The sequence below is a fragment of the Triturus cristatus genome, chromosome 7, assembly GCF_964204655.1.
Source record: "Triturus cristatus chromosome 7, aTriCri1.1, whole genome shotgun sequence".
Taxonomy (NCBI): Eukaryota; Metazoa; Chordata; class Amphibia; order Caudata; family Salamandridae; genus Triturus; species Triturus cristatus.
This window is the reverse complement of record NC_140590.1, coordinates 1,650,184,526-1,650,210,917: the sequence shown is the minus strand read 5'-3', so window position 1 is coordinate 1,650,210,917 and position 26,392 is coordinate 1,650,184,526. Positions and strand designations below refer to the sequence as shown.

Below are 26,392 nucleotides of genomic sequence, written 5' to 3'. Positions count from 1 at the left end.
TGAATGGTTCAGGGAAATTATACATAGTGAAGCAGAGTGATGGTCCATGGATCACACAGTTTGGGTGCGTGGGGGATCTAGGATTTAAGTCCAGGACTGAATATTGTGCAGTTCTGAGACTGTAGGTTTACAGACTTCTCTCTTCCATTTAACGACAAAAATCAGTGGTTTGTGTTCAGTTCTACAATTATTGTTTTTCAATTAGTGTTATTATATGGAGTTCAGTACATACACTTATAACACCTTAAATCAAGCTGACGTTAAACACATATGTGTACATGTATGTAGTCATAAGACTTGAAGGTGTGCTTTATCTATTTCTACACACACTGAAGATCACACATAGCGATGGAACGTGCCTGCCTGAAATCATGCTGCACTTCCCAAGTGTCTCCTTGAAAAGTTGTACCTTAAGGTGTAAACTCTGTGAGTCTCTGAAACCCTTTTGTTTTTTGCTAAATCTTCAATTATGGTAATTGAGGTGCTGAGCCATTCCTAAAACCCTTCTTTTTCTCAAGTCAGTCAAGCCAGTAGTAACATTAACACTAAAAATCTATCGCCTTCCCCTATCTGCTAGATCGCCTGGGTTAAGGAACCGGCCAATTTAGGAGAGTCTGAAACCTCTGCGACCATAAGAAAATAATTAGCAAAACAAAGAGATCTTGGAGCCCCCACAGAGTTTGGTCCTCAGATTACCACAGTTCAAGGAGGCTTAGGGGAATGCGCAGCATCTCTTCAGCGAGACATGTTCTATCAGCCACTGTTTGCTCTTCACTTTCCACTTTAACAACCTGGTGTGAGGGGGGATATAGTCCCCTGCGGCCCTCCTTCAAAATTTGAAGGCAGGGGCTAAATCTCCCTGGACCCTGAAGATTCATACACCCAAGGACCTGAGTGTACATTTCAGGGGAAACTTATCTACATTGGTGGTCATGTTTAAATCAGGCATTCCAACTTCCATCTCAAGACTGTTATATCATATAGGACCCCTGGGTTTTAATTAGAACTAGAGTGTTGAAAAGTGAGAGATAAAGAGTGGAGAGTAGGCGGGGAGCATCATATGGAAGGAGTCTAAATACAGAACTAGAGAGGTGGGCGCGAGAGAAAGGAGGAGAAAGTGCAGCAGCTATTGTAAGATGTATGTGTACAGTATGAAAAAGAGAGAGGTAAGGAAGGGGGTACCAATAAAGATTAGGACAAGGAGGACACACCTAGAGTGGAAGGGTAATAAAAGGAAACATGTGGGAAATGTGAATTGTGGCAGGTTGGGGTGTAAATAAGGAGGGATTCTGGTTGTGGAAACTACAGAGCATAAAAAGAAATATGTAAAATAAGGTATAAATAGTAAGAAGTAGGGAAGGGTTTGATGCTAGAAGTGGGAGGTTTATGAACAGAAAGATGTAAACAGGGAGAGACAGTGTGTAGCATGAACAATGTCTCTCTGCAACTCACACATTGACTCACGCTTCTGTAACTGCATTTCCCATAACCAACAGGAGAAGCAAAACCCTCTTGGTACTAAATACTTTGTAAGCTTAATGGGCAGTGCTTAGTGTGCATAAAAAATTAAGTTCCCGGACCCTCCTCAGGAGGCCATTGCAGCTTGTACTATCCACCGCCCCTTCCAGTGTTGTCAATGACTGTACCAACCCAACTACTATTGGCCTGGGTCCTCCATCTTGGCGGTTTCGACCTATTCTCATTGTTGCTGGGCTGCTCCTCGTTCGCCTGTCTGTTTTTTTCCTCAATTCGTCCCCCCCTTTGGTCTACCAATCCCCTCCCATCTTATACGATCACCGATTCACTGGATGTTTATGATTGTTGGTCCCCAGCCGGTTTGTATGTCTTTTACTGTGACTGTTTTGTAAGTACTTTCCCTCTTGCTGGTCTGCCTGACCCGATTATGCATTCCTTACCCCTTTTTACCATTCCCCCATACCTTCCATGCCCCATTTGACGTGTATCTTGGCTATGCTATGCGCTAATAACTAATGTTATCGTGTAATCACTGTTTTTCTCCTATGTTATACTTGGCTTCTGTAACTGATGTAATTTTATAACTTGTAAGTCGCTGATCCTCATGTAAAGCGCTCGGATACCTCCGGGTCTATCCAGCGCTATATAAAACTCTGCAAATAAAATATATAACTACTAACCATCACACTCCTACAATTGTGACAATTCATACTATTGCAGGCCACAAACCTATAAGAATGGTTTGTGAGGCAGTTATTAGTCATTTTAATGTACATTGAATTAATAAACAACTGTTGGTCTGCTCATCTCTAAGTTAGTCAAAGAGTGCCACCATGTGGCAGACTGTCGTATGTGCCGGTGTTGACAATGAAGTGCCGGTGCCAAGCTCCAGAAACTGCTGGCTCAAATTAAGCACTGTTAACGGGGACAAATGACCTAGATGGTAGTAGCTTTCCGCACGGGAAGGCTGCTGCTGTATCAAAAGCAGGGGGACACAAGAACATTAAATGCATATATCAACACAGAAATAATGTCAAGTAAAAAATACAAACTACTTACAAAGTTCTCACTTTTTCCACATCCATGCTTTTGTAGCTCTTCCAGCCTAGCTTTTTTCCTTTGCATTCTGGTGCTTGTAGTCAGTCATGCTTATCCCATTATAAATTCAGGGCTGCAAATATCAGAATACAAACAACGAAGTAGGACTAAATGAGATACTCCTGCATTAATGCAGGAAACTTGATAACTCTGTTCTTACAACACACAACTTCTAATGTAATCTAATTGTAGGGAAATTACATAGGTGCACCGGAAGCATAGCCCATATTATGCAGATATTGAAGTAGGCAGGAACTATTGGGAACTACGTGCATAAGGTTGTTTTTTTAATCTAGCCATACAATTTCCCATACTTTTTTATTAGAAAAACAACAGTTCCAGAACATTTGATGCCAGCCTTTATTTGCCTCAGGCCAAGTAGCTGTTCATGGGTACTGGCTGGTCAGAAGCTTGCCATGCGATTAACTCTGCCCAGACATTACTGCCCCCCCCCACCCGCTGTGCCTCCCTTTGCCTGTATCAACCAGACTGCTGCAGACCATGGGTCTTCTATTGTACTGTCCCTTTGACCGTGCATTGTTTTTCCAACTTTAGGAAAGCGAGCTGCTCACCTTTAACATCTCCCACCACCAGTCCTGGTGGAGCGAACATGGTCCTGGCTGCCAGCGTAAGGAGGAGTCCCTGGCCGCCATAAAAGGGCTGGATGCACAGTCCTACATCTCCATCGTCAACTGCGTGGTGGAGTACCAATACATCGAGGTCCTGCAAAGTGCCTTCCAAATACTCATAGGGGTAAGATGGCACTCTTTTTGTGTGGGAATCCCGCAGGCTAGCTTGGGTGCATGCGTCTCTCAGGGGCACTGGAAATGTGCTTTAGCAACACATTTCTGGTGTTCCTTTTTCGAATCCCTAAAATTCTTACTCTAGTAATCTTTTAAAGTTCGTGTAATTAAGTTTGAGAGAGTAAGAATGTGATTACCTCAGTAGGGTCAAGTTATAGTATGCAGTTAGCCTTACAATATAATACATAGGTTGGTTAGTGCTTCAGTAACAGTAATGCTATAGTAGTTTTGGTGTGAGTAATTTTTGTCTCATAAGGGTGTGAGTAGCTCGGTGGAGGCAACTTATGGTACATGGTAAATAATAAGTTCTGGCATATAAGTTGGATAATGCCTCAGAAAATATAAAGTTAAAGTAAGTTTGGTGTGTGTAAGTTTTTTCACATAAGATTCAGAGAATAGCAGCGGGGTCAAGTTATGATATGCCGTAAATAACAAATTCCGTGACATAGGTTAGATAGTACCTTGATAAAGCTAAAGTTATGGTATGTGAGTAATTGTATACGTATATGCATAGATACATCCTTAAAGACCCAATACTTTCATGCATGAGAGTAGATGCTTCCGTAAGAAGTGAATTATAGTAATGAAGAAGGTGATGGCCGAAAAAAAGGACTGGGTTATGGTATGGATGAAGGTAAGTGCCTCAGTTATGGTATGTAATAGTTTGACTCCGAAGTAAGGTTTGAGGAAGGGTATGTAGAAACTTGAGTACTTTGGTTTGGGTCCTGTAGCATGCAGTAGTGCATGGGTATCTCTTTAGGGCTGTGTTATGGGATACAGAATTGTTAGTGTTGCTACAAAAGTGTAAGGTAAGGTATGCAGGAGGGTAAGTACCATTGGTGAAGAGCATCTAGTGCTATATTTGAGGGTTCATGCAACAAGTAGGGGTGAGTTAAGTTATGCAAAAAGGGGAGATACTATGTAGCGACAGCCTAAGGGTAGCTAAGAGTGTGACAGCCTAGCAGCAAATGAGTTATTATATGCATGTGATAGGATGAGTGTATGCACAAGGTTTGAGTAATGGCTTGTTGGTTTTAAGGAGTGACACACAATATGTAGAAAGTTGAGAACTCCAGTAAGGAGCCACATATGATGCGTCTGAGGTTGAATGCCTCAGTCAAGAGTGAGAAATATTATGTAGGGAGGTGAATGGTTCTGTAAAGACAAGGTCATTGTATGTGGATGTGTGACTACCCTAATAGAGGCTGATCAGTTGTTTGCAGAAGGGCGAACACCACAGGTAGATGTGAGTGCTGAAATGGAAGATTGTGAGTGCTTCCAAACAAAAGGCATACCTTTAGGAAGCTAAATAAGTTGCGAGTTAATTGTGTGCACCAAAATAAGCCCCTCGGTAAGGAGTGGCAAATAGCGGATTGGCGTTGGGGGCTCCAATGAGTACCTCATTTTGCGTTGATTGGTGGGAGGTCCTCAGTATAGAGTGAGTTAGCGAAAGCGGGATGTAGAGTCCCTCCACAAGGAGTAAGTAATGGTAGAAGAAGCTCAGTGTATCAGTACAGACCGAGGAATGATATCTGGTAAGTGGAGTACATCTATAAGAAAGAGTAAAGGTATGTAGTAAGGTCAGTACCTACGTAAGTAGTGTCTACTTGTATGTAGGAAGATGAGTGCCTCAGGAAGGAGTGACATTGTTTGGTAGAAGCAGGAGTGTGTTTCAGTAAGGATCACAGAATGGGATTTTGATCTCTTTCTTTGTCTTGTTTTCTAGCTTGTTGGATTTGTTTATGCCTGTTACGTCATCAGCGCTATCACCGAGGAGGAGGACAGCTGTAAGTACGCCCCATCCCCTCATCCCGTCACTAGTCATGGGGTCTCCTACACACAGGTCAAACTCTTTTAGTATAGTATAGTAAAGGCTCTCCAGCAAAGAAAGGCTTTCCATGAAGAAGGGGATGCCACTGGTTTGCAGACACTTCCAGAACCATAAGAGACATGGGGCCAGATGCATCAAAGGGTTTTGCCCATTCTGTGTCTATAGGAAAATGTGTTCATGCATATGGCCCATGGTCTTCTAGCCAGATAGACTATTCCAGAATACTTGGGGCTGGGTTTGGGAGCATCTAGCCACATTCAAAACCATCAGTTTAGAGTTCTGGTTCGCACAGACTATCTTAGCACAGTGAGATAAAGAGGGGCATCTCTGGAGAATAGAATGTATTCAGGGAGTTGGGTGACCAGACCTGTCTGCAGTTAGGAGGAAACTGGAAGTGCTTTCAGGCACTAATTTTCAAGTTTTACATCCTGGAAGAGAAAACAGAATCAAGTTAGGTTGTGACTTCACCCAGGTACATTTCTGAGATCTGATGCTACTGGATACCATATATGGAAAACAATGGGTATGTTTTTGATGAATGCCCTGATATACATGTAAGAAGAGCATTAACACACATGTAAGAAGAGCATTAACACACATGTAAGAAGAGCATTAACACACTTAGGCACCAGGGCTGAATTAATGATCCTAGCCTGGATTTAAGAAGACTATGACTCCTTCGAATTGGCAATAAAGTGTCATACCTGGAATTACTGAGGCGTTTATCATAGTTTCCCTCTGATTTCTGGGAGGTTACCTCCTGCTCCAAGCAGGTGGTAAATAAATACCTGCAGGTCACGGTATGTTGGGCTGGGGTCTTGGGGGAGCATTTTCTGTAGTGAGTGTGTGACAACCCAAAGTATGAAAATGAACAAACTCTTCTGCAAAGCATTGGGGCTCCTTGTTGTTGGTTGGGTAACTTCCCTTGACTAGATCTCAGTTCTTCTCTTAACTGCTTACTGGCAAAATAGTGGTATTTGTCTCGGACTCCTGCATTCAATATTGTATATCTTCATAGAAAACAGATGAAACTAGTGGGGAAGCAGGGAATGTTATTCATCAGCAAAAGGATATCAATTTATTTCAACTATCTGTTGAATAGGGACATAGCGTGCATTCCTTAGGGGGTGCACAGACAATTATTATTTTTTTTAGACGCCCAGTCAAGTGGAGCGGCTTTCTGTTTTGTGTGCAGTTTGGAATGTGTGTGGGCGCTGCAAAGTAATAGTTCAAAGATCACTTTAGAAAAGGATATAATACAAAATGTTTAAGTTTAACCCCTTGTGTGCCACGCCCTTTCCCCGCCCTGTGCCGGCCGTTACATTAGCGGGTGGGGTTTATGACGAGCTGGACTCGTCATGGGCACAGCGCAACCGCGGCCCATGACGAGTCCAGCTCGTCATGGGCACACAAGGGGTTAAGGGAGTGACAGCTTAAAGCTGTAAAACACGCAAACTATGTCTGTCTGGCATATCAGGTTATGGACCAACAGCTCTGAGCATTAGTCCACTTGTCTTCATTTTTTGCATGCTAAGTGGTCCATCTGGGAGAGGTGTGGTGCAGCGGCCAGAGTGGCTGACTCCGGAGTGTCGGGCTCACGGTTTGATCACCGGCAGCAGCTCAGCATCATGTGACTCTGGGCAATAGCTCACTAAATCTCCCCAACGGCCCCCCAGCGCCTGGATACCCTTAGGGGTGATAAGTTTGCGCTTTACAAAAATGTGGAATTATATGGATCTCTAAGACTCTATGACCCGCATGAACCTAAAAGTTGTAGGTTGATGGATTTTATCAGTTCTACCATGAAGGACAGCAGTAAAATGAAGCCTGAAGTGTCCTTTCTGTCACAGGCCACTCTGAAGTTCTTCTTCGGTGGCCATGCCATGCAGCAGTGAGCTAGGGGAACGGGCATAGGCACTTCCTTGCCTCCTCCTCCGCTCCCTCCAGCATGTGCAGACTCTTCTAACCCCAACCCGGTGGTCTCCTGTTGATCACTGCTCCTTCTGGCTGTATGCCAGCACTCAACGTCCATCACTTCTAAGCACCTTTGAAAATTTGCTAAGGATCTTTCCAGCATGACCATCTCACGGAGTCACAGGACTGAAACATTTGCCCTTGCCCAGCCCCACAGTCCTGTGAACTTTAACCCGTATCCAATCAGTCCCCATCCCTTGTAACACTGCAGAACAATATCTAAATCAATAAAAGGGGGGACTGTCCTAATCCACTATAAGGAAAGAATGAGTAATCCTTCCCTAGTCTGCAAAACGTTTCCCTGTGACATGTAGTCCTAACAAAGGCTCAAAGCATTCAGTTTGCCTGTAACATGTGATTCTGGCAGGGGCTTGCAAGACACATAAGTTACATTATGTTTGGCTTACTGAGCGATTAACAGATTTTTTTTTTAAACTGGAGAAACATAGTAGTATTACTACTATTGTGCATCAAACGAGGAACACAGAATGACTTAACAGAAGTGAGGAGCCTAGGAAAGACAGCCAAGAGGTACAAAGGGAGATAAAATGCAGCTTGCACACACAGTAGCATCTGTTTTAATGAAAGCTCATTTTTTTGCTAGGAGCTGCTAAACCTGCACCAGGGCACATGAAAAATAGTATCCCTCTGTGTCCAGTCAATCTTTTCGGAAAACTGGGACATGTGATGAAGTTATTAGCATTTTACGGGACAGACTATGTAAAAATATGACTCTTCCCACCAAATCTGGGGCACCTGGTTATCCTCGGTACTGCTATTTCCCTGCAGGGAAGGCCCATTTTTCTCCAGCAAAATTGGGGTATATATACATCAGGTTCCAGTACACAGAGAGCATTAAGGAACAAAGAGATGAGAGGTCCACACACACAGATTCTTATGAAGGAAAGTGATGAGAGGTTTCTTCATAGACATTTTCGTGTAGACACTTCCGGAAACAAGCATTTGCAAAGCCAATAGGACTTGCCTATGAGAGCTTTGGCAATGTATTATAGCCATGCTGTACAGCAGCGTGAATGCTTTGCATTGTGTCTAAAACTAATTTTTAAAAAGCGCTATGACACACCCGGGGCTAATTTCCTGTTTTTAAATTGGATACTGCATAGTACTTTTTTATTATTCGTTTTATCTATGCTGCACAGCAGCCACACGGCTATATAGCATGGCTACAAATCATTGCCAAAGTTGGCAATGCCCATGCTGTACCTCAAGAGGAAAAGGCAATGGCAGAGCCAATAGTCTAAAGGCGAGGCCTATTGGATTTGCCAATGCTTGGTACAATACTCCTGTAATTCTAAGCAAATCAGCTAATCTCCCCAAAAAGAAAAAGAAAAAAAATATGACATTTGGCAAAACATCCTATCACATAAAGAAAGCAATTGCGCCATGTCTCTTTCTTAGTGAAAATACATTTGAAAGCTGATCACATCTGTTGTCATAATAAACATCCATTTAAAATTTGAAAAGGGCTTCTTTAAAGTCCACGTGGCATAGAAAAACATAGCTATAAATGGCAAGAAGTTCAACGAGGAATGACAGGGCAGAAGAAAATATAAAAGTAGTGCCTAAATCACAGTGTGATCAGCAGAAGGACAGCAATCAAGCTGAATTATTCAGTACTTGGTCCATGCTCCGGCCGAAATAAGAGAAAGTGAAGCCAGCATGCGCTGGTCAATTAGAAGGCAGTAAATAAGAGTGACAATGAAGCCAACAAATGGTAAGCAACGGGTGGACTGCAAACACCTTATTGTATATAATACATCTCGCAAGCGAGAGAACATGCAACTCATGCGCTGTCACAGGCGAAGCCTTTAAAATGATATGAGATCCCTTTAGAGCGTGTACATTTTTAAAGTACAGTGGGAGCTAACTGCATGATGGCCATTGAGGGACAATGGTAAACCTTTTAGGGGGTGAGTGTGGTGCACTAGTTAAATGGTAGGTGGTGAATAGATGGCGCTAGGTTTTAATCCTGTCTTCCCAGTTTGAGAAAATGGTGTGTTCCTAGACAAATAATGTTGCCTTCTTTATATCTTCTGTTACTTGAGTGATTAGAAAGAATCTAACCCCAACATTAAGTCCTCATGAAAACAGTAGATTTATACTTAGGGATGGTAGTTGCCCCAAAATGACTCAGGTGTATTGGTGTTTGTTTTGCCAATCACACAGAGAACAACTGAGTCAAAGTAAAAGCTGGGAGAAGTGGCCGACTGGCGAAGGATGGAGTGACAGAGGCGGCCAGATCACGCCAGAAGAAACCCAAAACACCCAAAGCACATATCCTAGCTGCCAAATATCCTGTCACCTGAGGTTCTCCCCGTCAGTCCTGACTTTCCAACCAACAAACACCTTGCGTGTTGAGCCTTGTAAACACATAGCTATATTGGGGGAAATAGAAATGCTGTTGGCTTGAAAACCAGAACTGGATCAAGGGGCTTGACATGGAGCCACGTGATGACTCTTTTCACTAATATGACTGCCATGTTCGGTTGTTTTTCCAAATGTTCACATTGATGACAGTGTCATGTTACCAGGAAGCCCCTGCGTCCACATGAGCCGGGGAGGTAAGACGTTTGCCTGCAGCTAAGCATGTATGAGGGTAGCGGAAGTGACTTAAAGCGCACGCTGACCCCAATGCATGATGTCAGGTCCCCAATTTCTTTGACCCCTGGTCAGAACCATAGCCGCTCGTCAGCCTTCTGAAAGGCACGGGCAGGAGAAGAAATGACGAGAAATAAACATTAAACAGGTCTCTGGAGCCAGGCGTTTTTCGCTGTCACTGTCCCAGTCCTGGCACCACAGGGTACAAGAGTGGTGCCAAGGTAGGGGAGCTAAAGTGCAATAGGGGGAGCGATGGGACAACCATTATTACAGACTTCTCCCCAGCCCTGTCGACTTCTACAAGGCAAAAACTGACGTGACTGACGTTTCACCATCGCAGCTGGTTTTTTAGAGGCACTGTATTTACCAGGCACTAGCAGGACATTTGACAGACTTTACCCCAGCCCTATCAGCTTCTGAGAGGCGCGGACCCGAGGGATAAGCCCCGCCTCCGCCCCCATGCACCCATCCTCCTGTCCCCTCGGGCCTGTTCGGTGCTTTGTTCCCAGCACCCCTCCCGCGCTGAAGCCTGGTACAGTAACTCTCGGTGACAAGCCATCAATATTGCATGCCCGCAGCAGGCCCCCCTTCAGCGGCCCGTGCTAATTGGAGCTGGGCTTAATTTTCTTTCCATTTGCGGTTCCCTTTAAACGCTCCTTTGATTTGCTGCGAGGAATAATTATCAAGGCCGGGGCATGTTCTGCAGCACCGGCTGGAGTCCAGGAACATGTAGAATAAACCTTTTTAATAGGAATTCACCTCGCCGCCCCTTCCCCCCTCCCGCCCGCCTCTTCACACGCTGTCCCTACCTCATCACAGCCGGGCCATGAATGCTCAGGCGCTGCTGACGGAATAGCAATGAGGCGAGGGGGCGGGGCATAAGGGGGATCGGATTTTCCACACAGATTTGAAAAATCGGGGAACAGGTAGAGTACGGTGGGCAGAAGCAGAAGCTGTAATCACACCGAGAACAGCTGCACAGTGACGTCTATAGTGCAAGGTTCACCCACACATAGAGACCATGGACAGCATTGGCAGCTCTGGGGCAAGCTTCACTCATGTGACACACAAGCATTGACAAAGCCGGTAGGCCTGGCTTATAACTGATAGTGCTTCTAAATTGGTTGATTGCTGAATTTGAGTGGGTGGGTGTGCGTTTTTTGGGTGTTTGTTATTTTGTATGGGCGAGTAGGTGAATGCAAAAATGAGTCACAGGGCGGTTGAATGGAAGCTTCCATTTATACACCCACCCATCCATCTATACATTCGGTGAGTCACTCATGAGTCAATTTATACAATCACTGATGCATTCTTGGATTCAGTGACTCACCATCCACAATACTGTGCACATAAACCAGTCAATCAAGAAAGAGGCACTTAGTTACACGAGTTAATAGCAAGACCAATTGTATTTGCCAGTGCTTGTTTGACTGCTACCTCTCCTCCAATGACCCCAAGGGTACTCTTGCATATGATGCTCACTCAGTGATGAGATGGAGAAAATTGAGTCCTATGAAGGCCGTGCTTGCTTGACCCTCAGACCCTTCAGATTGGTCCCTCCTGTTCAGCCTTAGGACTTTTGATAGCAGGTTCCGTAGCCGGGCAAGACTCTGGGCCCTCAAGGTTGTCTCTCCAGAGACAACCCCAACACAACGTCAAGGGGTGGGTGGCTTCTGCTCATCAAGATCCCATGCCGCAGAAGTCCACCCTGCTCCTGCCCTCTTTGGGTGACTCACCTGCCTGTCAACATTGCACCACCTATGATGGGAGGCGCTCCATGCACCCAGCTGACACTGGCACGGTCTTCCAATTCCACCTTCATAGTCGGGATCACTCCACCTCTATGGAGCACCCACTAGATCTGCCCATCAGGTCCTCCTCAATCCCTGCCATCTGCCCAAGTGCTGACTTCCTCTTCCAGGGGACTCAATAGAGCAGGGTAGGCAGCGACAGCACAGGTCGACAAGGCTTCAGTCTAATCACGCTGCTTCAATGGGCAGCATTACATTCGACACTGCCGGCCTAAAATACTAGATGTGTGGGATGGTGAAAGGAGAGGAGAGCGGTGCAAATCACAGCAGAAGCATTTGAGAGTCTCACCATACATAGCCAGCCCATGAGGAGTTGTTTGAGGATTTAGGGTAGGTGGCTGCCAAGGCCCAGAGTAGGTCAATCAGTCAATTTGTAGAGCGCGACTAGTCACCTATCGGGGTATCCAGGTGCTAGCAGGGGCCGGAGTGAAAGTTGAATAGCCAGGTCTTCAGTGTCCTTTAGAATTCCTGTAGATTAGGGGAGGTCCTAAAAAGCAAAGGGAGGATATTGCTGGCCCTAGCTGTGAGGTAGGAGAAGGAGCGTCCTCCTGTCCTGCTCTGGTGCATGCAAGGGGTGTGGGCCAGCAAGAGGGAGGCGGAGCGGAGGCGACTGGCAGGTTTGTGGAAGCTCTGGCTGTGGTTGATGTAGGCGGGCCTGGAGTCGTGGAGGGTCTTGAAAGACTGGGTGCAGAGTTTGAAATGGCATCTCTTCTGTACAGGGAGCCAGCGGAACTCTCTGAGGTGAGGGGTGACGTAGCTGCGATGAGGGAGACCAAGAATGAATCTTGCTGCAGCATTCACGATAGTCTGGAGTCTTTGGATGAGGTGAGCCTCGATTCCCATGTAGCAAGCTTTTTCGTAGTCCAGTGAACTTGTGATGAGGGCCTGATTGATGGTGTGTCTCGTGTTTTGGGGTTGCCACTTGAAGCTCTTGCGCGGCATGCGCAGGATATAGAAGCTTGAGAATGATATGGCGTTGCCTTGAGATCTCATAGTAAGTTTGCTGTCCATGATGATACAGAGGTACGTGATGTGCTCGGTCGGGGTTGGGGTGGGTCTGAATTCTGTGGGCCGCCAGGAGGCGTCCTAGGGGGATTCTTTATTGCCGAAGAATAGGGCTTCCGTCTTGTCCGTACTGAGTTTAAGGCAGTTGTTTCTCACCCAGTTGGTGACAATGGTCTTGCATTTGTGGAAGTCGGGACTCGTAGAGGTGGAGTTTTCAGAGAGGAAGAGGATGAGTTGTGTGTTATAGGCGTAGGAGATGATATTGAGTCCATGGGATTTTACTTTGTCGGCATAGAGTAGGTATTTGGTTGTTCCTTTCTTACGGCACATAATTGACTTAAGGTACCATTGCCCAATATCAAACAGCTGCATTTCATTTTCCTCTCTGAAAGAGGGGACAGAGTTCAAGATGATGCAGTGCAGCCCAAAAAAAAAAAAAATTCTAAACACTCACAAGACCGATTCACTGACGGCATTGGCAACTCAAGCCATGCCCATTGTCGGACATAGCACACCTCCTCCTTCAATACCCCATCCTTCCATTCTCTCTTGTTGCCAGCACCTCAGCCCACCATAGACTCCACTCTTGCCAATGTGGGGTTCCCTGGAGGTACATTGCCTCTTTTGGGCTCCATTGAGGTCTCCACCCACCTTGCCACTATGGGCTCTTTGTAGGCACCCCCAGGCACCAGCACTGAGGGACGGGGCCCTTCAAGGGCTCCCCATTGAGTCAGAGTGCTGCTGAGGCTGAACATGGCCCAGTCCAGGATGGGATGCACAGTACAGATGGCCAGAGGTATCAGTGCTATGAAATGGCTCCTGCCTCCCAGAGACTCGTCCCTTCCCAGGATCCAACAGGTGTGGTGAGCTGCCCCAGCTGTGCCACAGTGGGCCTCAAGAAAGATCCCACATTACACACTGCCAACCACAACACACCGGCCCTTAACATGGAAGTCATCATATTTGAAAGGGTACAGCTGGGCTAGCTTACTTCCACACACTGGGAAGGTAAAGCAGAGGTAGCAACAGCACATAGCGAATAAGAACCGCAGACAGCGGTGCATGTACGCCAGACACGATACAACTTGCATGAGGAGTGCAAGATTCCCTACCAGGCACAACAGTTAAACCACTGGCAACAACAACTTGTCTCCGTCACAGGGCAGTGGAAGCACCAGCTGTCCTTCAGGCACAGAATTTGGTACAACAGAGGTAGCAACAGTGCATACCGAATAAGAACAGCAGACAGCGGTGCATGTACGCCAGACACGATACAAACGGCATAAGGAGTGCAAGGCTCCCAACTAAGCACAACAGCTACACCAGTGGCAACGACAACACATCTCCGTCACATTAATAGAAAAAGTGCTGTGTAAGCACCAGCTGTCCCTCAGACACAGAATGGGCACAGCAGAGGGAGAAGCAGTGCACAAGTCAGTCACTGTACAGGAGCACCACAAGCAGCAGGAGCGCAAGCTTCGCAGAACCTGTAAAAGTTACAACATCGTTAGTAGCTATGCAGACATAAATCACAGAATGAACAGAGATAGGCAGACACAGCCCTGCCTTGTCTCCCACAAAGTATAGGTGCAGTATGGGCTGTGGCAGTGAAAGCTTCCCCGGATTCTAAACTTACACCAATTTTATAGCTATGCAAACATAACGGAACAGATAAATCAGATATGGGACGGGCAGAAACAATGACCCCTTCCATCACTTCAAACACAGCTAGAGTATGGGCAGCAGCAGTGCAAGCTTCCTACACACTTACAACAGGCACAATATGAGCAGCATTGCAATTTATCTTGATATTCACAGATGCGGTGCAAGCTTCCTTTGCACCAAATAAAGGTGGAGTACAAGCACAACAGGCTTAGCTTCCCTCCTACAGAACAGAGCAGCTGTACATGCTTCTCTGCTGCACAGAAAATGTGTGGCAGTAAAGTTTAAAGCACCACTTTAAAAGACGTACATAAAAGGGGAGAGGATGTGGCCTAACGGCTAGAGCGGTTGACCTTGAAGCTGGGGAACTGGGTTCGAGTCTCGACAGGGATGCTTAACATCCTGTGATTTTGGGCAAATCACTTCATCTCCCCGTGCCTAACATGCAGTGGCGGTCGGCACAGGAAAGAGGTGAGGTGAGTCAGGCAGGGCAGGAACTTGACCCGAAGGTATCAGAGTGCTTTACATGAGCACCAGTTACGTTACAGATGGACACATTTATTTTTGTTACGCAGTGGCAGCTGGCACAGGTTAGAGAGTGGGATGGTGGGGCTGGTCGGGGTAGGGTGGGAGGGAAGTCAGCAGACGATGGGGCAGGTACAATTAAATTTAAAAAAAAAAATAAAACCACTTACCTTGCACTTCGCGAGTGCAAGATTAGTGGTTTTATATATTTTTTTTATTTAATTGTATCTACCCTGTCGTCTGCCGACTTCCCTCCCACCCCGCCCACCATCCCACGCTCTAACCTGTATCAGCCGCTACTGCATAACAAAAATGAATATGTCCATCTGTAACGTAACTGGTGCTCATGTAAAGCGCTCGGATACCTTCGGGTCAAGTTCACGCTTTATAAAAACTCAACAAAACAAAAAAAAAGGCAGCATCGGTACCCGCTGCCCTTCTACACAGAAATGCAGTGCAGTCGACAGCCGAGCAAACTTCCGTTACTTCCTCACCCCTACCCCAATCCTTATGTATGTCAGATACACCCGCCACACTCATTCATAAAGACTGGGACAAAGAAGACAGAATAGGAGGAGAGAGATTACTAGTGTGTAATCGAGGCATTCCACAGAAGTACTCCATAAGCCGCAGCACCGCCTGTTTCCTCCGCACATCAAAGTGAGACAGCATTGCCAACATTGGTGCCAGTTACTCCCACAAGAACAGCTGGCACAAGCCCCAGCAGCTACAGCGCATGCTTAAGTTACACACTGAGCACAGTTTTCTAACTCTAGGTGTGGGTGAGCCAGTAAAGTAGCAAGGACAGCCAAACCAGAGGCTTGGCCCTCAGAGCCTGTGCATACGCCGAGCCCTGTAAATAGTTGGTATGCGAATTACGCAACAAACATCATGTAAAAATATGATAAAGTCTCTTCAAAATTCAAAAACTCACATGCGGAAGCATTTATTTTCAAAACGATTATATCATTGCATTGTAAGATAATTATTTAAAGTAATTTAAAAGTTTTTAAACATGGAACTAAAAATATTCCTGCCACCTTCCCCACCCTGATGACAATGCCATTTGTGAAAGAAACGGCAAGTTCGTTGTCATGTGCATCTTATATATGGCCTAGATTCTTATTGTATATGGCACAACATTTTAGTTATTAAAACATAATAAGAGGTTGCTGTAGAGCGCACAATCCTGAACTCATGTAGTTGAAGGTGCTCTCAAATGTAATAATGAAGAAAAAGGGAGGGTCGGTGGAATAAAATATTTATCTCAGGATTGACCCCAGGCTTTGTGCTTTCACCTTATGTTATTCAGCCTCTAAACGGGGAGCTATACCTCTGTGAGTTTTGGGTTCGGGGGTCCAAGAGGGCCTCGAGCTGAGCCAGAGCCGGGTATCAGGCTTCAGCGTGACTCTCACGCTCAGTGGGTCGCCCACCTCTGCCTCCCACATTGAACAAACAGCGCAGAATGCAGCGAACAGTGATGGGGCGCCTGGTGTCAAATTACATATACTTTCCTTTTGTCAGCTGAGGCCTTAATGGGCCAAAGGACACTTGCATTTCCTTGTTTTCATGTCCATAATGTGCAGTTGCAAAGTTCAACCCCTTACCTTTGATGTAGCCATCGGGGGTCGTATCATGATAGGAAGTGTACCCGTGCTTTTTGCCTGCACTGTGTCTAAAGCACAAACACGTAAGTCGGAATTTCCTAGTTAATGCATGAATTTTAAACAAAACATGTCGGAACTAGCAAGGACTGCCTCCTTCTGTTTACGCCTTGTTCTGTCAATTCCGAGTTTTATGGTTGGGGCCCATTATGCGATAGGCCATACGTTTGCTTATTCATTCAATGAACTGTCAATATTCAGAAAATGTTTGAGCAGCCAGTGTGGCGCACGCGTGACACCCAGTGGCCAGTTGGTGAATGACAGGTCGTTACTGGATTAGGAAATTAATATTCTACAAAAACAGCCCTCGTGCCGTGTATGGGGAGATGTGAAGTGGCTCGTCTTCTAAGCCTGCAGTCTTTAGAAACCGGGGGAAACTCTTTAGTTAATTTCATGAACCGTATGAAGTCATTTCTGTATTGTTGAATACCTTTATTTTGGTTACTTTGCATCTCATGTCCGCCCTCATCCCATCCCATTTTTTTATTTTTTTATTTTATATGGCTGTTGATTTCTTTCAGTTGATTTCATTGGTGGATTTGACCCATTCCCCATGTACCATGTCAATGAAAAACACAACAACCTGTTGTTCAAGCAGACATACTTGTAAGTATCTCAACCCACAAGGCCGTGCTGTTGGGTGTAGTAGTAGTAGTAGTCATAGGGCGTGTGAGCCAATGCACCGTGGAGCAGCAGTTCTGCACTAATACCTTATGTGTTGCAGTTGCATTAACCAGGGAAAGTAATCTGTGAGTTGGGCCTAGCCGTTCCTTATTACCTTTCAGCATTCGAATCTGTATATCTCCTTCCCTTTCTCTCATCTATCAGTCACCAAACCTTCGCTTTGTTTTTTTGTTGTCACTCATTACTTTTTACTTTGACATCTATCATGTGTTATTTGCATAGTGCATTAGCCTTCGCTTCCTGCTGCTTGTGTTCCCTCGCACCGTGACCTATTTATACTCTTTTCACCCTCTTGATTCTTCACTTTCAGTCACTTCTTATTTTCTGTCCCTTTCTCACCTCGTACTTCACACTCGGTCACACTCCCCCATTATTTTGCCCTTTCATTCCATCCGTCTATTTATCTTTTATTTCCCTAATATCAGAGCTTTAAGTGGGCCGGGTCTCACCGGGTCTGAGCATCGGCAGTTTTTTTAAGGGGGCCTTGAAATGGGTCTCTATCGGGCTCTGCTTTGTGCCCTGGCACAGGCAGTCCGTTTTTTTCCTGACTGCAGTGACAGCAGGCACATCGATGTGCGCGTGCTAACACTGCTCACTGCTCACACTGCTCACTTCTCACTAGTGGAGAAGTTACCGCACGGCAGGTGAGCGTTGAAGGGGACGGAAAATCCTTTAAAGAGTGTAATTTCTCTCTGGGTTTCCCTTCTCTTTTTGAAACTAAGGAGCAGCAACATTGTCGTGGTGTCACCAGGACTTTAAGTGGAACCTTCTTCAATATTTTATGCAAGCCATAGTTGCTGCTTATTTAGCTTATAAAACTAAGAACCATTGACAAAGCCAATAGTCCTAACTGGTTGTAAGTATGATGTTACTTGTTGTATCACATATCTAGATGCAATCACAGAAACGGCAAAGTACAATTCCGGCGGCACACTACGCTAAACACAGATTGTTAGCTTTTGTGTTTTAATCCACGCCCTTAATTGCATTGGCCACGCCCCTTTGAGAGACCCTCCAGTTTTTTCATCCCACTTAAAGCCCTGCCTACTATTATTATGAAAAGAAAACCAGACTCTGTGGGCTTCACAGTGGTGCGTAGCCATACGTGGATTGTTGCAAGCAGGTGTAGATACAGATTATCGAGGATGGAATATCGAGTGACCACAATTTATTGCCCAAAAATTTCGAGGACTAAAACAACGCCAGGTATGTTTAGATTTTCTACACCTAACTCCACATCTAGGCACCTTGATGCTATACACATCTCATCAAGGTAGGTAGATGTTGTGTTAAGATTAGTAAATCTATACGTACCTATAGGCAATTACCTACTCAAAAGTTTGGTCTTCAATATTTTGGCCACAATATTGTAGCCACTTGATGTTCCATCCTCATTACTGCGTAAACAAATGTGCAAGAGGAGATTTAAGTATCAGGGAGGAAGAAAAGGTCAAACACCAGCACCAGTTTAGTATCCCCACCATGCAAGAACCTCCTAGATAAAATAAGGTAGTCACGCTATACTCTGAGATGAGTTGAGCATGGCTCATAAGGAATCAGTGGTAAACTTATCACAAATGGTACCAATTAGTCAGAATTTAGATTATGGGCTCATAAGTGTAGACCCAGTGTAAATTTGTTTCACATGTGACCTTGCAGGTGTCCAAGAGCAATGCTACACTTAAAACCCTGTACTCCAAACTGCATCGAGGCTCCTCGAAGGACCATTATCGTGGCTTTAAAAAAAGGTGGGCCCTGCAGGAGAGCACGGACATTGGTCTATTCTGGCCTTCCCGGCTGAGAATGCTTTGAGTTCAGCCTTGATTGTGTCCCTCGTAGGTCCTTCCTTACATAGGGACAGGGAATTCAAAGGCTTAGGGGCAGGTCCACAGAACGCATGTCTCTGAGTCCTATTTTCATAGGCCTTGCACATCTTTCACATTCCTATCTTACTTCTGGGCAAGTAGGCACCTCCGGAGATCGACATGTTTCAGTCGAATATAATTTGGCATGTCGTTTGCCTGTCTGCTTGCTCTCTCTCACTCTTCAGTGTATCTCTCTTTTCTTTTTCTCCATATGTTCATGTCCACTTCCTTTTTTAACCTGTCATTATCTTGCTCTTTTTTGTCACCCTTTCTCGTAAACTGATTTTCTTGCTCATTAGTTCTCTTTCTCCCTCTCTCTGGCCTTTCCCCATATTTTGTTGCCCTTCGGTCTCTCTTTCTCTCTCTTTTTTACTGCTCTCGCTCTCTCTCTCTCTCTCTCTCTCTCTCATACACTTGGGGCCAGATGTATCAAGCTAAATTGCATTCGCAAACACTGAAATTCGCAGAATTTCAGCGTTTGCGATCACAATTTAGCTGTGTGCTATGTAGGCAGGCAAAAACCTACTTGCAAAATAAGGAAACGCAAAAATTGCGATACCCTATTTTGCGCATGCATTTAGAGAATCGCAATGAGTGATTCCCTAAATGCTATGGTAGTAGGCATCGCAAATTGTGATATTGTAAAGAATCGCAAATTACCACCAACTTCTAGTTGGTGGTAATTTGCGATTTCCTGGAAAAAAGCACAATTTTGCTTTTATCAAAGTGCCATGTGGCACACATACATACCCTGTGCCACATGTGCCCACATGCACATTTCAGGGGTGTCCTTTTGGAACCCTTGCACCTTTTAAATTGCGTGCGCAATTTGCAAGTACCTATTTGGTACTCGCAATTTGCGCACGCAATTCCCATTCTTTTCAATGGGCCTATTGGCCCATAGGAATGAATGGGAAGGGATTCCTTAATGGGGACTCGCTATTTGCGAGTTGCGATTAAGGAATGCGTAGGAATCGCAATTATTATTGCGATTCCTACATACATAGCAGTTTGCGAGTCCTTAATAGTGATTAGCAAAAAATCGCTATTAAGGACTCTCAAATCTGTTTTTTTATACATATGCCCCTAGATCTCTTTCTAGGTGTCTTAGGGCCATATGTAGGTAGCATACAAGTTACCACTTCTTAAATACCGAACTTTACCGATTCGGTATTTAAGAAGTGGTAACTCGTATGTAGGTAATCATTCGGTAAATATTACCGAATCGGAGAAATTCGGTAATTACCGAATCGGTATTTACCGATTCGGTAATGAGGCATACCTTCCCATTGATTCCTATGGGCCTGGAGGCCCATAGGAATCAATGGGAAGGTATGCCTCATTACCGAATCGGTAAATACCGATTCGGTAATGGGGGAGCACATTCAAGGGTGGCAGGGTGTCACATTGACACCCTGTTGCACCCCTGATTCCTGCATGTGTGCACATGTGGCGCACATACATGCCCTAAGGGCATGTATGTCTGCCACATGGCACTGTTAGTCCAGCAAAATATTGCTTTTTGCAATGAATTCGGTATTTAGCACCAACATATATTTGGTGCTAAATACCGAATTATTTTCCCTACACATCACTCATTTGAGTGTCACCTACATCTCATTTCAGGATTCGGTATTTACCGAATCGGTAAAATTACCGAATCCTGAAATGTTCCCCCTACATAGCAAAAGCCTAAATACCGGTCGGTAACGGGATATTTACCGAAAATCGGCCGTTACCGACCGGTATTAGGCTACCTACATATGGCCCTTAGTCTTTGTCTCTTCGTCTGTATTTATCTCTCTTGCCCTTTCTTGCCTCTCTTTCTAGCCATCTTCCCCACTCTCTCCACTTATCTCAATCTTGCGCTCCCTTCATTTCTTTTCCTAATTGTCCCCCAGTGTCTGCTTTTTTTCCCTTCTCTCCCTCTGTCTCCCCGTCTTTCTCTCTCCTCTGCTCTCACACCCTCCCACCATTTCTTATTCTTTTCCACCCACGTCTCCCTTTCTCTTTCGTTCTCCCCTCACTTTTCTTTCATTCTCTCTCTATCTCCCTTTCGATTCTTGTGCACTCTCTCTTCTTTAATTCTTTGTTTTGCACTCTTTCACATTCTCCAGTTCCAGACATATCTAATTAAAACACTCTTTATCTCTATGTCTCGCTCTTTCCCTCTCTCTCTGCTCAGTCCGTTGTGTCTTTCTTCCATAATAAATGTTAGTCAAATATTACTTGCTCCATCACATCCCTTTGTTTGTTTGTGATTTAAAGTCGATTATGATCTAATGATGCCTCTTTGTGAAGGTCTGTCCTTTTGGCCTGAGCTCAGAACCAATTTACTTTGAATTACCTTGTGACCCTCATTAGCTTAATTAAAATAAATGCACAGTCTGTTCCACTTCTGCACCCATCTGGGTCAGAACAGTTAATATGGAAGTTACAATACGGCCCATTCACAGTGACCTATGGGAATTTCGCAAGCGTGGGAGAGGGACCTGGCCCAAAAGAGTATAGTTCTTTCAGGATGCTTTTAGGCTTGTCTGCAGCATGAACTGTTCTGTAGACTGCCTTTTGCACACAATTGCTGCATTTAAGCTAGTTCGGCATGCACCTGTTGTGTTTAGTGTTATGACACATGTTGACCAGTGACCTTATTCAGTCTCCAAAGCATGCTGTGTAGTAGGCACCTAGAAGTACGTCAAGACTCTTTGACGTGCAATTCCAAGAGAACAGTTCTTCCTGATGAGAACTGATAGTATTGATTAGGGGTTGAGACCATTCTTTTATACAAGTGCTGCGACCATAATGCATTAATAAGATTCAGTGTTGACCCCACGCGGACGTCACTCTTATGGAGTCAGAATCATGCACCGACTGAGGAGCGCACACCCACCCACTGAGCAACTCACACAACATGACGGCCACATTCCACCCCCATTACAGAGGTAGCATTCAGAAAAGTAACATTTGTACCAGATATGGAGGACTGAGTATTTTGCCCCTCACAAATCCCTCATTAATGGAGTCAGAGCTCAATCTAGTCGGCCTACACATTTTCCATTATTGCGCAGTCAGACATGACATCTCCAGCACTCTATTGATTCCTAATTGGTCCTGGGGAACAGCCATTTTGATTTTATGTGTGGTTGTGGATTTCTAACTTACTTGACATTCTCTCTCTCTTCCCTCCACCTTAAACCCTGTAGGCCTGCGTAAATGAAACCCATCCCTGCTTGAGATGAGTGCCCTTCATGCATCCATTGGAGAAGCACTTCTCACCGGTGACAATGTTCTTCTCAAGTGAAGTCAATAAAGCAGCGCAAAGAAAATGTAAGAAATTTAAAAGAGATACACCTCATTTTTGGACCACATGAATGGGCCTGTGAAGACGACAGGCACTACTTTGATCAATTGACAGACATGGGTGGGGAATATAACGCCCACCATGACCATATGATTGATGCATTGCCAGGGGAAATGGCAGCGATTGGACTGTCACTCTTACTCATCACATGAGACCCTCCGTCCACCTGGATACTAGTCGGACACAAGATTGTGGTACAGAAGACAAACACTATGGACATTCTTTCAATGGCTTTAAAGACATTCACAGCTTACTCATTCATTTTCACCATCTTGTCTTGTACCACTGTAGACAAAGGTGGTGCACATGGGACCATTGTCCATGATGGTCAAGGAGCCAACATCATTGCCCACCTTCTGAAGCCGGCGTCTTTGGAGCTATGGGGGACCAGGGCACTCACCCAAGCCCTAATCCAAGTGGACTCATGGCACGGGGGAAGTTCTAAAAGCACAATTTGGTTCTCACGCAATATGTGCCATGGCAGAGAACCTCCATTGGCCATCAGTAGTTGTAGTCACTCCTATATCATATCCTACTTTGGGCACCCTTTCACACAGACTTTTTCAGTACAAAAAAGTAAAAGGTTGGATCCACAGTGTTAAAAGAATGTACAGTTTTTTAAATGTCCATGTCACAACTTCACAGTTCACACTCCATACATGTTTTCTTGTTTGATTTGTCATCTAATGTTGGATGCTATGTTTGAAGCCTCAGAGATTTGAAAAGCATGTGTATTGAGTAAGTTGGGCTACTCGACTCCCGCCAGGACATGCAGAGATGATGTTGAAGGCTTCTGTATTTGATAGACGATAATGTGGGGCTTTGAGCCTCAGAAGCAGGACTATCCAGTAGCCACGCAGAGGACCATGAATCTCCGCGAGCAACCCATCACTGCATGGGTAGCCTTCCACAGATTGTGAGAGCTGAAGCTACCGTATTCTGGAAAGAAGGCACTGTGACACTAAAGCCTAATCACAGCCTTGTAGGTATGCCACAAGATCTCTGAATACCAATGGGAGGGTTAAGGGGTGGGCATAAAACTCCCAGTGACAAGTGAGTCACTTGGGAATAGGTGGGGACTTGTTTTAAATCACTTTATTTCTGTCAGTGATGACAACCAATGAACTAACACATTCATGCAAAATATTCTTTACTAAAGCACATTACAAGATGATAGACATAGACAAAAGACTATAACATTTCTGCCACTTCTAAAGGAAACTCAGTAGTTCATCTTCGTTTGGAAAGTGCTAGTGGTAATTATTTAACCAGCCTAGTAATGATCAACAGTCTAATAAAAAAGATTTTTTTGATGTATTGTATTTGAAAGTTGTGGTTATTTTTAAAAGTTTGCTTTGTTATTTTGACCTAACTTTGTCCAGAAATCTCTGTCTTTTTGTTTGATGTACGTGGCTATTTTACACAGGGCTGCTCAGTCTTCTCACCAGTGATGTCATGGAGTACGAAAAAACCCATTATGAATGCACAGGCAAATCAATGTATTCGTGGAATGCTCAAATCACCAAAGATTGAAGTGCATGTAAGAACATTCCTCGTGGGGCCTGCTTGGGGGCCCACAACCCAACAGGAAATGTGGCCCAAGAAACGGGCAGGGATTAAACAAAAAAAACACTAACTATGAAATGTGGAAAAATGGGTTATATTGAACTAGAAAATAGTAATTAGTATAAATGTGAAAAGTGCAACTAATGTATTGGAAAATCAGTAGTGAATGAATGCCGAATCACTTATCATGTAAATAGAAGTGCACAGTTATCTGGGTGTCACAGCAATCGGGTATATCACAAATCCCCCTGAAACCTGACAGAAATTTCTAATTCTATTCTTTAGTAAACTTTTACACTATCTACAAAACCACACTACATTATAGTCTACAAAATATTAAGACAGTTGAGGCCGCTTCTAACTCTATCTAAAATAGGTAGGAATATTACCATTCTTTCCTTACTATCCGAAGAACATATATCTTCTAGTAAAGTCTTCAACCTTCCACCTCTTAGCAAAAACTGTTCCATACTCTTTTTGTAAACCTATTCACTTTCAGCTCCAGTACATCAATCCACAGAGTCCTAGGGTGAAGGAGAATATTGACACAATAGGACACAGCTAGCAAGGAGGCCCCCTACCCCTCCGTTGTCTCATATTACTTTGAATGGTACGCTCCCAGGATCTTATGAATCAAATATGTAGTGCCAAGATATCATCAAAGTTATTTTATATATCAGCTAGAATCACGTTACATCTTAAGATTCAATACAAAAAGTCCGCAAGGCCTCAATACTGAAGAAGATCTTCATGTCCATCTGTAAAATCAACAATTGATGTGCTTCTGTTGTTAAATTCCCAGTTTTCAGTTATGAGTATTAATGTTGAAAGTCTTTAAAGCTTTTTGAATAACAGAATGAGATTTATTCGGAATGAGTTTATGACTATGGCCATAGTTGTAGAAGAGTTTCCCAGCTCCAGCCAAACTTTGTTAATTCATTTTAATACATTGTTCATGAAAGTTTCACAGGGTTGTATTATGAATTTTGGTTGTGGTATATAATTTCTGAATTTTTCGCCAAGTTAGTGGTTTTTAAGTATAGCGTTACTGAGGGAGAAATATCATGCAAAAAATTGGATATTACAATGCAATTAAAGGGACGCATGCCCTAGGTGTGTGTAATGCATTTGTATGATTACAAAGGAACACAAATGTTCAGATACCAGAGGGTGCATTGGGTACTTGCCCCAAATTGGACACAGCAAGAGAGCTTCCGCATTCATAGAGAAGGAGTTTTACCCTCAGGTTAAATGAGAGTTAATTGCTATACATAAAACCCTTAATGACATTGTTCTAATGGTTTTATTCCGAAATGTATGGAAGGTGTTAATTTAGGAAAATGGCGTTATGCACATGTCACTTTAAATTTTTGCACAAAGTTATATTTTCATGTACTGTCACTTTAAGTTACTTGTGGAAAACCCAGGAACACGTATAGATAAGTCAGTAAGATGGCAACTTCTACTGGTTTGACAAAGGCAGCCACGGCTGTTCAAACGCAAAAAAAGTTAGTTAATAAACGGCATTTAAAAAGCGACCTCGAGCGTGCTGGAGTCTGTCGATACTGTGAGGCAGATGTGTGGTGGTGATATATATATATATATCACCACCACATGTCTGCCTCACAGTATGGACAGACTCCAGCACGCTCGAGGTCGCTTATGTGTATATATATATATATATATATATATATATATATATATATATATATAGACATATTTATAGGTTTGCTATACTTAAAAAATATATATGAACCATGGCAATATGTGTACCTGAAATCAGTGATTTGTAGGTGAAAAGTTCAAGAATGACAACAATGTCTGTGATGCCCTGAAGTGTAGTGGCTTCCTTATACATTCACCCATACATTCACCCACAATCTCACTTTCTCACATACTTGTATACGCACTTAGACAAACTCACAATTTGTATAGGTATATGTCTGTAGAAAAATGGCGCATTCCTGCTTTGACACTGGATGTGGTGTAACGTCCAAAGCTGCTTACTTTCGATCTGTGGAACCAGGTTTGAGTCACTGTGTCTGCTCAACATCCTGTTATTCTGGGCAAAATACATAATCTTCCTGTGCCTGCAACAACAACAAAAAAAATGCCATTGTATAATGTAACTGGTGCACATGTGAAGTCTTCAATAACTTCGGGTTAAGTTTGTGCTATATAACACTGCAAAAAAAAAAACAGCAAGAAAGATACTTAAAAAGGTATGCTCTTTCTTATTACCCACAAGAATTTCATAGTATTAACTAGATCAGGTGTCTTCAGCCCCAGCAGCTGGCAGGCATCTTCAGAGTAGCTTGTAGCCTTGAGTTCATTTTTAAACAAGCATAGGGTTACATTTCCTTTCAAAGTTAAGGGAAAGCTGTGGTTACATTGTTATCACTCAGGCTGCAGACATTGCTCAGTCAGATTTATGACCTTGGCTGTGGC

The 26,392-nt window shown here is 44.1% G+C and overlaps 1 protein-coding gene across 2 annotated transcripts in view; it reads left to right on the top strand.

The window, feature by feature from the left end:
* The window catches only part of NKAIN4 (sodium/potassium transporting ATPase interacting 4), a 205,704-nt gene extending 182,009 nt beyond the window's left edge, over nt 1-23,695 (top strand). Inside the window, exons 4-7 of one of the 2 annotated variants that reach the window (XM_085619713.1) lie at nt 3,130-3,327; nt 5,104-5,164; nt 16,990-17,074; nt 22,221-23,695. In XM_085619713.1, the coding sequence (XP_085475839.1) occupies nt 3,130-3,327; nt 5,104-5,164; nt 16,990-17,074; nt 22,221-22,230 (354 nt within the window). In that variant the 3' untranslated portion in view covers nt 22,231-23,695. The remainder of the gene's footprint in view (nt 1-3,129; nt 3,328-5,103; nt 5,165-16,989; nt 17,075-22,220) is intronic. The other variant, XM_085619714.1, reaches the window with a different exon arrangement.
* Nucleotides 23,696-26,392: the final 2,697 nt, after the last annotated feature.